An 11,803-nucleotide genomic window follows, 5' to 3' on the forward strand; every position below is an offset into this window, starting at 1 on the left:
TTTATTCAAAGGCAACTAGTATTTTCTAAAATACAAAAATTAAAATCAATATAGGGTAAAAACTTCTGGTTGTTGCATTCATGCTGCCTGCATTTATTTTATTGCTTGGTGAAGTGTTTGAAATTGTTTGAATTCAAAAACCTTTTGAAAAGAGTTTGAAAATCAAATTGAAATAAAAAGAGAAAACTCTCGGCCTTTCGGCGCGCCCGCGGCCCAGCTAGCAAGCTCGGCCCGCCCGGCCGCTCTTTCTCTTCCCCCTCACCGCATGGGCCGCTCGGCCCAACTGGCCAGCACCCGGCTGCTCGGCCCGTTTCCCCCCTCTCTCTCGCTTACAGGTAGGTCCCGCCACCGGCTTTCTTCTATCTCGGTCGGACTCATGTCCGGACCCGAGCTGGGCACCTCCTCGTCCTCCAAACCTCTGTTCCTCTCCGCTGCCCTCTCTCTGTTGTTCTACTCCCTGCCGCACCTCCTCGTCCTCCACGCCCCCACGCCGCGAGACGCCGCACCGCAACAGCCGCTCCCCAAGGGCGTGCCGCCGCAGCAGGGAGCCCTCGGGCGCCACCAGGGGGCGCGCCGCCGCCGTGGATGGCGTCGCCGGTGCCCGCAGCCGTAGACATCGATCGAGGCTGCCGTAGGGAGCACGCGCGTGCGGCGGGGGAGGAAGGCGGAGCCCGGCGCGACGCGTGACGCGGATGGTGGGCGTGGCAGGTGAGCTGGTCCCGTGGGGTCTCGGGCGCCTCCGCCTCGGTTGCGTTGGGAGGCTGGTCGATGCTGACGGTGAGCACCCGAACTGCGAGCCCATGCCTGACCAAAGTTTACTGCATTTCATTTCGCTGACTTGCTGATTTCCTGCACGTGAGGATCCGTCCTGTGCTCACCTCAGATGACCACCGCCGCAAAATTATTGTTTTTTATTATGTCGGCAGTAGGATGTGAACTGTGACCAAATAATCGCGAGATCTCAAAAGTAAAGATTAGTCGTTCCCACTGGCTAAAAGAAACAACCGCCATCCGAAAGAGGCAAAGAGTCAACACTGAATCTTTTCGAAAGAGTCCATACTGAATTTTGCGGTACAGAAACGTGACATCTTTGGCAAGTGGCTGGCTGTCAGGATGCCTCCGTCCACATGCCAATTTGCCATATACTATGCCCTGCCGCTTAGGTAGAAGAAGACAACGTTGGTTCTTGGATGAATCCATGGGGATGGGCTACTTCCTGATTTCAGCATGGTTGCTAATGTGTGGAAGCATCCGTCAGGGATAAAAAGCCTTCAAGGTCCAGGAACCGTCCTGTGCTCAGATGACCACTGCAGCAGAATTATTGTTTTCTAATTATGTCGGTAGTAGGATGTGAGTTGCGACCAAATAATCGCGAGATCTCAAAAGTCAACAATAAGATTAGTCCTTCCTTCCCACTGGCTATCTTTTTTTTATTATTGCTGGTTTCATACTCAGCTTGCAATCTTTTTGTTTTCAATGTGCAGGAACCGTGTGTTCATAAGTAGCACATGTGAGTACGTGACATTGCTGTATTCAGTTCTGGTCTTCTGGCCAGTTCACCTCATGGAAGGAGCCGTAACATCATTATTGTTCTTCTGCTTCTACTTGTTCTGCCTCTGCTCCCATGCTCGTGTGCTTTCAGGTAGCAGCAGCAGCAACAGTAGCAATGCCACGGCCGGCGACGAGGCGGCACTTCTCTCCTTCAAGGCCATGCTATCTTCTGGCCAGCCCAGCTTGCTGGCTTCCTGGAACAAGTCCGGCCACTACTGCAGCTGGCCTGGAGTTGTTTGCGGCCGTCAGCACCCCGACAGGGTCATCGCCCTACGCTTGGCCTCCTTCAACCTGTCAGGCCTCATCTCTCCGTTCCTGGGAAACCTGTCATTCCTCCAGAAGCTGGACCTAAGTGACAACCAGCTTGTCGGGCAGGTGCCTCCGGAGATCGGTCGTCTTGGCAGACTCAAGGGCCTGAACTTGAGCGCAAATTTTCTCTATGGAATCATTCCTGCGGCCATGGGAGGATGCACCAGCCTCAAGATTCTGGACCTGAGCAGTAACAGACTCCAAGGTGAGATTCCAGCAGAGATATGTGCGTCACTCAGATTCTTGTCATTGTATGAGAACAGATTATCAGGTGCGATACCCCCTAGTTTTGGCAATCTCACCAGCCTCCGGCATCTTGATCTTGAGGGAAACATGTTGTCAGGAGCCATCCCTTCATCTTTGGGCTTGTTGCCCGGTTTATCCTTCGTCAACTTGGAGAATAACAACTTAAGTGGGTCAATCCCGGATTCAATTTGGAACATTTCGTCTCTAACAGCATTCTCTGTCCAAAACAATTCTCTGAGTGGAGCAATACCTCCAGGTGCGTTCAATGCTCTTCGCCGCCTCGAGACTATAATACTGAACAATAACCAGCTTCATGGCTATATTCCTGCTTCAATATCTAATGCTTCCAAGATACAGATGCTTCAGTTCAGTGATAACTTTTTCAGTGGCACTGTTCCTTTGGAGGTTGGAACTTTAGAAAATGTCTACTGGTTGCAGCTCTATGGAAATTTGCTTGAAGCTAAAGAGCCAAAAGACTGGGAATTCCTGAAAGCATTAGCGAATTCCTCCCAGTTACAATTTTTTATATTGGGTAGCTGCAAGTTTGGTGGAGCACTTCCTGACTCGCTCTCCGATCTTTCCAATTCTCTAGAATTTATCTCCCTTTCTCACAATGAAATTGTGGGTAGCATTCCTAGAGATATAGGTAACCTCCTGAATTTACAATTTCTCGATCTTGCTTACAACTCCCTAACAGGTGCTCTTCCATCTTCCTTCACTTTGCTTAAAAACCTGCTCTCTTTCTCTGTATTAAGCAACAAATTGAGTGGGCTAGCTGGTCCCATTGGCCATTGGAAACCTTACAGAATTAACTTACTTGGAACTCGTACAGAATAGCTTCAGTGGCAGGATACCAGGCACAATCGGAAACCTGATAAAGTTGGTGGAACTAGATCTTTCAAGTAATAATTTTACAGGCCCCATTCCTACTGAAATATTCAATATTCACACACTCAAATTTTTGGATGTATCCTACAATAACTTGGAGGGATCAATACCACAAGAAATTGGAAAGTTGATCAATCTTGTTGAATTCCGTGCAGCGTCTAACAAATTGTCAGGCGAAATCCCTAGCAGCCTTGGTGAATGCCAGCTTCTCCAGAATCTCCATCTAAGAATAACATGTTTAGTGGAGGTATCCCGTGATCCCGTCACTCCTGGGTCAAATGAAAGGTCTGCAAATTGTTGACCTGTCAAGCAACAACTTATCCAGCAAAATACCAGCATTCTTTGTGTCATGGTCTAATCCAGCCGTGACGGGCTACGGAGGTTCCGAAGCGTGCATTGTAACGTGCTGCACAGCCAACCTAGATTTAGAGTTAGGAAGAGTCTAGAAGTTAGGATTGCCTGTAAGTCAAGTCAGTGGGCTCTCGAGGCCCACCGATGGCAGCTCCACCGAGGGATGAAAACGGTACGGATATTTTCCGACCGTATTCGAAACCGAATCCGTTTAGAGGGGTTGAGATCTGTCTGTATCTGAGTCCGGATATCCAACATCCGATACCGTATCCGTATCCGAATACTCAAATCGCATATTTATGATGTCGATATCCAATCATATCCTATCCGACATAGTTGACACTATCCGTATTCGAATCCAAATCCGGACAGAAATATGAAAACAAATGTAATATCGGTGATATCCATCCGTATCCGATCCGTTTTCATCCCTAGCTCCACCCAAGGGCTCTCGAGGAGAATATTAGTTTTGTAGCAGACTGCTGGATGTTGTCGACACCCACACGAAACACGTGATTTGCCGAGTGCTTAGGGCACTCGGCAAAGCCCCTATTGCACTCAGCAAAGGCTTTGCCGAGTGCCGCACTCGGCAAAGAGCAGTCGGCAAAGAACCCGTCGGCAAAGGTTTCTTTGCCGAGTGCCACATATCGGGCACTCGGTAAAGCCTTTACCGAGTGTCACGTCAGCACTCGACAAAAAAAATCCGACGTCAACTCTGACGACCTCTTTGCCGAGTGCCACCTCAGCGGCACTCGGCAAAGAATTTTTTCTTTTTTAAAAAAAATTCTTTGCCGAGTGCCATACTCTTGCACTCAGCAAAGAAATTTTTTCTTTTTAAAAAAAAATCTTTGCCGAGTGCCATGGCTCTGGCACTTGGCAAAGCTGGGAAATTGGGTCTCTGCTTCCCAGCTTTGCCGAGTGCCATGGTCACGGCACTCGACAAAGCCCTCTTTGCCAAGTGTGGCACTCGGCAAAGAGGGGGAAAATGTTTTTTTTTGGTTTTTTGCTTTCCATCAGCACAAACAAAGAAATCACATATATATCAACACATAGCATAGGATATATCACATACACATCCATATTCCATCACATACACATCCATAACCCATCACATACACATCCACCATCCATAATACATCACATACAAATCCATTGTCCATAATCCATCACATACATTCGCATCATCCATGACAATATCCATCACAATATATATATGTCTCTAGTAGTAGTCCAACATAAGGCTAAGTCTAACACAAGTCCATGCAACATAAAAAGAAACAAATAAACGGTACCTACTGCCAGCCTCTCCACCCGGAGTGTGAACTGCCACCTTGAGGAGGGCCAGTTGTCCACCCGGCCTGTGGAGAAGGGCCACCTTGAGGAGTCGGGTTCGAACCCGCCGACTGTGGCTGCACAAAGGAGAAGCGAATTCATGAGTATCTACAGGAGGGCCGCACAAGCTAAAGGAATAAACAACCATATATACTCACCGGAGTCCCTACAGGAGGAGGAGGAGGTACAACTGGAGCGAGGAGCGACTGGGGCACGACCACACCTGGCAAGGCCTGAAGGCTCACCATGAAGCTGAACATGTCCTGCAGCCTCTGCGCCTCGGCCGCCCTCTGGGCTTGTATAGCCTCCATCTCCAGCCAATGGGCCTCCGCCTGGGCCGCCTGCTGGGCCTCCAACCTCCGCAAGTCGGCCTGCAACATTCCACCCGTAATGTTTAAACAATGCAAAGGCAAGGTAGATGTGTAAAAGCAATGAACGACGAATAAAACAGTACTAACCTGGAGTTCCGCCATCTGCTGCTGTGAGCTCTGCGGCCGAGAGCGTATGGGGAGGGAGGAGCTCATGCTCCTTGCTCGAATCTCGGCGAGGTTGGGAACAGAGGCGGAGTCGACTATGCTGTCCGCCATCTAGTACCAGCCGAGCTAGTTCCCTCCTCCCATCCTCATCAGGAGGTGTGTGTCTAGGGGCTGGGTGGCCGGATCGAAGTCCTCCCCATGGCGCTCGCGGGCCGTCGAGGTGTACTCGCTAAGCTTGCTGTGGACGCTCGCGTTGGTGTACGCCTCGGGCCCGTCCACCGGGTTGTAGGTGACTTCTGGGGCCGTCGCCTTGCCCTTGTGTGCCAGGGCGTACGCCATGAACTCATTGCATTCCTGGCCTTGGTGCGCCTGGGACTACAAGGAAAACACAAAGATGATTACAAGTAATGAGAATTGAGCGTTAGAATAAATAAATAAATAAAGATAAAAACACAAAGAAGATTACCCATGTCTAGGCGTATGCGCTGAGGCTCCGGTTGCCTTGGTGGTGTGGCGCCCCACCCATCTGCAGGCGGCAATCCTAACGGATGTTGTGCTTCTCCGCCCACTCCTCCGAGAGCCACCTGTCCACAATGGCCTCCCAGCAGAGGCGGTGCCTGGCGCACCAATTAGGACATTGCTGCATGCCATCAAGTTATTGATATGTCAGAAGATGAAATGAAGCCTACCTATTCTTCATGGAAGGAGTCAGTATTAATGTTTCGTACTTACCGAGAGGTACTGCTCCTTGGTGAGCGTCCTGGTCCTGGCATTGGCCTTCCTCACTACCTGACCAAGGACGTCGGCGCTGTAGTTGATGATGCACTAGAGCCGCGTCTCGTGGTACAGGTCCGAGAGTCGGGACCTACAGACCTTGTCCTGCACTCACGCTGCCCGGTCCTCAAACCCTTCGTCGCACCTGAAGAAGTCCTACATATAGACATCATGTATCATTTCATTATTTCAAGAACGACCAATGAATGCATAGTATTGACCAATTTAGTGCGATGAAGACTCACCCAGAACTCGGCCTTGATCCGCGCCGCAACGGTGCCGAACTCGCTGTCCTCGGCGGCGTAGAAGTGGTCCCACGTCTAGGGCGGCGAAGTCACCGAGGCATAGGTGACCATGCTAGGGTAGTGCTGCCGAATCAGAAGGCCTAGGGTGCCATTGATGTGCCAGCTCGTTCCGGACACAACTTCCCAGTTGCTGCAAGAGTCATTAAGAAGAATTGTTAGTCTCCAGTTCGATTTTCAACATGTCATATGAAATAGTAGTGAAATAATACTTACTTGTCGCCGCTGGGTCGAATCACCGGGCGCTAGTGAAGTGGGATCGGCCGCGCCGGGAGCTACGAGGGCCCGCGCAAGTAGACTCCCGACGAGGTAGAGCCAAAGGCAGTGCAAGTGGAACCCCCTGCTGTCGCTATCACCGCCTCCCCGTGGTCCGACGAGTCAGAGGAAGTGCCACCCCCTCCTATGTGCAGGCCCACTGCCTGGTCGTCCTCGTCCACCGACAGGGTGGTAGCCGGCTGCACCCTCATCCTCGGACGACCGCGGGGGCGGCCGCTCCTCGTCCTCCTCGTCGACGGCTCCGGCAAGGGGTCCTCCTCAGCGTGGGGTGGTGAGCGCTCCCTCATGTAGAGGGAGTTGACCCCCCCGACGGGCTTGCCTTCCGCCCGGCATTTTGTCAAGTGCCTACAATTTCAAAGAGTAAACCAATTAGCACAGTTAAATTACAAGTACTTATAAAGAGATGCAAAATGAACAAAACATAATTGCAATAATAATAATAATAATAATATAGTATTACATGAATTAGAAATATTCTTCACGATCGACAGCGGCTGGATCATAGGTGTTGTCATCACTATCAATATTGTCGAGTAAATCGGGCTCATCTCCATCGTTGTCATCATTGTCATCGCCTAACTGTAATCGCTCAAGCATTTGTAAGTCCTTAGCGTTTTGCACCTCTTCTCCGTCATCCTCATCTCCATCGTCCTGATCAATGTCATTGTCTACTTCCATGCCCATCAGCGAAAACATGTCTATGTCAAACCTCCCTTCTAGCCCCTCTGGTTGATAGAACTCCCGTGTGTTTGGGTCAGAGTTGTAATCCTCATCGTTTGGGACAGGTAGTTTACCGTGCGGCGATACCAACTGCACAAGGTACCAACCGATAAGATTTGGGTCTTTTTGGCATTCCCATGGGAGATAATAAACTTGCGTGGCCTATTGAGCCACAATATAGACATCCTCTCCTTGATAGACAGAATCCTGTCGAATTTCGACTTGTCCAATCTCAGGGGCTGTTCTCGTGACATTAGGATCGAACCAATGGCATTTGAATACGACTTGATTAGGAGCTTTGCGACACTCAAAATTGAGCTCGTATATTTCTTCTACTATGCCGTAGTAGTCGCGCTCATCGGTGCCGGGCGTACGAACTCCGGTATTCGTGGTTTTCCGATTGGGCCGACTCCACTCGTAGTTTCTTGTGTGAAAGCGATAGCCATTCACATCATAAACGGTGAATGACTTGACCTTGTAGGCGAAGCCTTTGGCAAGCCCTTTCAACTCAGCATCCATTTTCGCATCCTTGCGGGCCTGTAAGGTGAGGCCAGATAGATCGTTACATTACTCGCTCGTAGGAGCAAAGTGGGATGTCAAAGATTGAACGAGGTAAATTAGACGGTACCTTCGTATCGAACTAGGATATGAAATCGAGCACACCATCTTTGAGAAGACTATCTTCTTCTTGAGGGGAAGGAGCCCTATTCCCTCTCCAGTATTTATTCAGAAATTCCCTGAAAAAACAAGAGATAAGGGGGTTCGATAGATGGAGGATAGTGACAAGGGCGTATGTAATAAGCTCATTGAGAACTTACTGCACATAAGGCTTCACTTCGTCAAGGTTCAACAACACATACAACATGATAGTGCACCACTCATCATGCCGCAAGGTCTTGGTGCTCGATGCGCTTGCCTTTCTGAGTTGCCCTTTGAAAAGGCTGAGGTTCGATGAACTCTCGTCCATGTTGTAACGAGGGGGACGATTGTGCACGCTGGGAAGGCCATCCTTATAGTATGCTATTGTGAAGTTTGACACGTCCTCCAGAATGAATGCCTCTGCCACAGAAGCCTCAATTTTGGCTTTATTTCTACACTTTTTCCGAAGAATCTTTAGACATCTCTCAATTGTATAGCACCAATGGGCCTGCACGCCCCCCCCATTCGTGCCTCGTACGGTAGGTGTAAAATTAGATGCTGCATCGCCAGGAAGAAGCTGGGTGGGAAGATCTTCTCCAACTTGCAGAGCAACACAGGTGCCACTTTCTCCAAGTCATCAATCACCTCCCGAGATAACTCCTTGGCACAAAGCTGGTGGAAGAAATAGCTCAACTCTGCCATCACGCGCCACACATGCTCAGGGATGTATCCCCGGGTCATCGCAGGAAGGAGCCGCTCAATCCATGTGGTAGTCATGACTCTTCATCCCTAAGACTCGCATAGTGGACAAGTTCACTCCCCTACTCAAATTCGCCGCATGCCCATCAGGGAACATTAATGTCTGGATCCACTGTAGTACTTCCTTCCTTTGGTCCTTTTTCAAGACAAAATCGACCGAAGTCCTTCTCCATTTCTTGCTGGGCGCGGGAGGCTTCATCACTTGCTTTGGCCTATCGCACATCATTGCTAGGTCCAGTCTAGCCTTAACGTTGTCCTTTGACTTATCAGGAATATCCATGAGTGTTGCAAAAAGCGCCTCGGCGATATTCTTTTCTGTGTGCATTACATCAATGTTGTGTGGAAGAAGAAGGTCATTAAAATAGGGGAGCCTAGTCAAGCCCGATTTATGAGTCCACTGGTGTTCCTCACCATATCCAATAAAACCACCTTTCTCTTTATCATCTTTGAGAGCCTCTATCTCAGCACGGACCTCGACACCGGTCATCATCTGAGGTGTAGGGTCGGTGACTTGAACCCCTTTCCTGAAGTTCTTGACGTCTCGTCTGAATGGATGGTCAAGAGGGAGGAATTGACGATGTTGGTCAAACGAAGAAAACTTGCCACCCCTCTTCAGCCAAGTGAACCTCACAGCTGTCTTGCATATTGGGCATGGGAACTTCCTATGAACACACCACGCGTAGAATATGCCATACGCTAGGAAGTCATGCAGGGACTAGTGGTACCACACATGCATTGTGAAGTTCTTCTTTGTAGCTCGGTCGTATGTCAGTACCCCCTTTTCCCAAGCAAGGATCAATTCATCAATGAGAGGCTCCATGAACAAACCCATCTTGTTCCCCGGGTGTCCAGGAATTATCAGTGACAAGAATACGTTCTTGGGTTGAAACATGATGCCAGGGAGGAGATTGAGGGGGATCATGAACATGGGCCAACAAGTGTACGGGGCCGCCAGCAATCCATAGGGGTTGAACCCATCTGTTGCCAGCGCTACACGTACATTCCAAGCCTCCTCGGCTTTACCATGATGTATGCCATCGAAATGGGTCCATGCATCACCATCCGATGGGTGTACCATCTTGTCAGCATTGTATCTTTTGCCATGTTTGTGCCATGTCATCTGTTTCGCTGACTCCTCTGTCATGTACAGCCGTTGGATCCTCGGTATGACAGGAAAGTACCGTAGGACCTTCGCGGGGATACCAAGCTGTTCCTTCTTGCCATCACTAGTGTCGACCTCCAGATACCTAGAGGATTTGCACTTTGGATAGTGCGTTGCTTTCTCGTGATCTTTCATAAATAGGACGCAACCATTCGGACAAGCATGGATGTGCTCATACGGCATCTTAAGGGCACGAAGAAGTTTCTGTGACTCGTACAAGTTCTTCGGCAGAATGTGACCCTGCGGAAGCAGGGATCTAACAACTGCCAACATACCATCGAAGTTGTCTCGACTCATGCTACATTGCGACTTGAACGCCATTAGGCGTCCAATGGCATCCAGTTGCGAAACCATTGTCTTTTCATGAAGGGGCTTCTGTGCCGAAGACAACATATCGTAGTACGCCTTTGCAGATTCCTCTGGCTCGTCCTCCAATCCTTCACCGAACCATGCCTCCTGAAAGTCATCCATCCAGTCTGCTACCCCGGCACCTCCATCAAAAGCCTTGAGGCGTGGTCTCACCACCTCCTCTCTAAAACGACCGGCTTCACCATGGTCGATCTAACAGGTATAGTTTGGCGTGAATCCATACTTACAAAGATCTTCCCCCACGTTCTTCCTATTCTTTCTTACATGGTTGTCACATTTGCTGCAGGGACACGGCATCCGACTCGACCCTCTAGCAGCCTTGCCAAATGAATGCTCCAAGAAAGCATTAGTCTTAGTCATCCATTCTAGGGTCATACTTGCGTGGCCCATGTACATCCAATCACGGTTCTCCATCCTCTGGCATATACATATGTAAGGAGTAATATAACTAGCAATTGCATCTGCACGGCGTTCCTAGTATCTAATAGGTGAGGGTAGGTCCTAATCCCACCCGCGGATGTGTATATGAGGTCAGTTTCAATGCTCCGCTCCTATTCGAGACAGAATTTCGATAGCACCTCCCCGCTGTTCTCCCGATACACGTCCTGCAAGGGAGAGTGTATCCGGAGAACAACAGGGAGGTGATGCCGAAAGTCTGTCTTGGACCAGAGCGAACCATGGAAACTAACCTCATCTACGCATCCGCGGGCTGTCCAAAATACGTGGACAATCCGAAAGAGATACGGTCGTAGATATGCAAAGATCTGCATACCTCCAACCGTATCTCTTTCGAACGGGAGACGCCTAACTAGGCTACGTGACCATACAAAACATGCATGCAAAGGAGGAGGGGGTTATACCTAGGGTGGTGGTGGAGTCAGGCTAGCGGGGCAGTGGCGTGTCGGTGCAGTGGCAAGGCAATGCGGTGTAGGAAGACCAGCAGCGCCGACGAAGACGATCGGGGTCGCCAAGTCCCTCCCACGGGTCCTTCTCCTACATAAAAAGGCAATAGGTTAGAATCCATTGAAAATTTCGCCAGCACCTCCCCTGCACGGGGAGGTTTCCAAAACCTGCAAGAAATGTAGGCGCGATGGCCAACAACCACATATATACCAAACATAGGCACGAAGGCCAACAAACATATATATACCAAGACGAGCCATGTACTTTAGTTCTCTTTCCATGCAGATGAAAGTATCGAAGTAGTACAACAAGTACTACTACCACTACAACTACTACTAACACTAACACTACTACTACTATCACTACTTACTACTAACAATACTATGAACACTACTAACTACTAACTACTACTAACACTACTAAGTACTACTACTAACTACTACAGGTGTAGGGCATACCTTCGCGACGAGAATGGCAACAACGAGGGTCGGCGACGACGGCGGGGACGACCGCAGCGATGTGAGGGTCGACGGGCCTAGGCCAGCACCTTCCTTCTCCTCTCCTTCTCCTTCTCCTCCTCTCTTCTCCCCTCCTCCTCTCTTCTCCCCTTCTCCTCTCATCTCCCCTGCCTCCCTCCTCCTCTCTTCTGTAGTGGCCGCCGAGGGGGGTGCGCAGGCGGGGGAGGTGGCCGCCAAGGGGGCCGGCGCGGGCGGTGGAGGCCAAGCGGGGGCGGTGGCCGTGGCACG

The 11,803-nt window shown here is 49.9% G+C and overlaps 1 protein-coding gene across 1 annotated transcript; it reads left to right on the forward strand.

Moving 5' to 3' along the window:
* The first annotated feature begins 1,198 nt into the window (after window positions 1-1,198).
* LOC136488462 (receptor kinase-like protein Xa21) lies at window positions 1,199-2,943 on the forward strand. Its single transcript, XM_066485391.1, has 3 exons — window positions 1,199-1,230; window positions 1,485-1,510; window positions 1,643-2,943. Exons 1-3 carry the CDS (start codon window positions 1,199-1,201, stop codon window positions 2,941-2,943), a joined length of 1,359 nt encoding a protein of 452 aa, XP_066341488.1.
* The last annotated feature ends 8,860 nt before the right edge of the window (window positions 2,944-11,803 follow it).

This window comes from Miscanthus floridulus, chromosome 10 (genome assembly GCF_019320115.1).
Source record: "Miscanthus floridulus cultivar M001 chromosome 10, ASM1932011v1, whole genome shotgun sequence".
NCBI lineage: Eukaryota > Viridiplantae > Streptophyta > Magnoliopsida > Poales > Poaceae > Miscanthus > Miscanthus floridulus.

Bases quoted from the DNA above. Each gene is read 5' to 3' on its own strand.
- LOC136488462 (XM_066485391.1), top strand. From the start codon at position 1,199: ATGGGGATGGGCTACTTCCTGATTTCAGCATG. The intron at 1,231-1,484 runs GTTGCTAATGTG...TTCAATGTGCAG, and splicing joins TACTTCCTGATTTCAGCATG to GAACCGTGTGTTCATAAGTA. The intron at 1,511-1,642 runs GTGAGTACGTGA...GTGTGCTTTCAG, and splicing joins TGTGTTCATAAGTAGCACAT to GTAGCAGCAGCAGCAACAGT.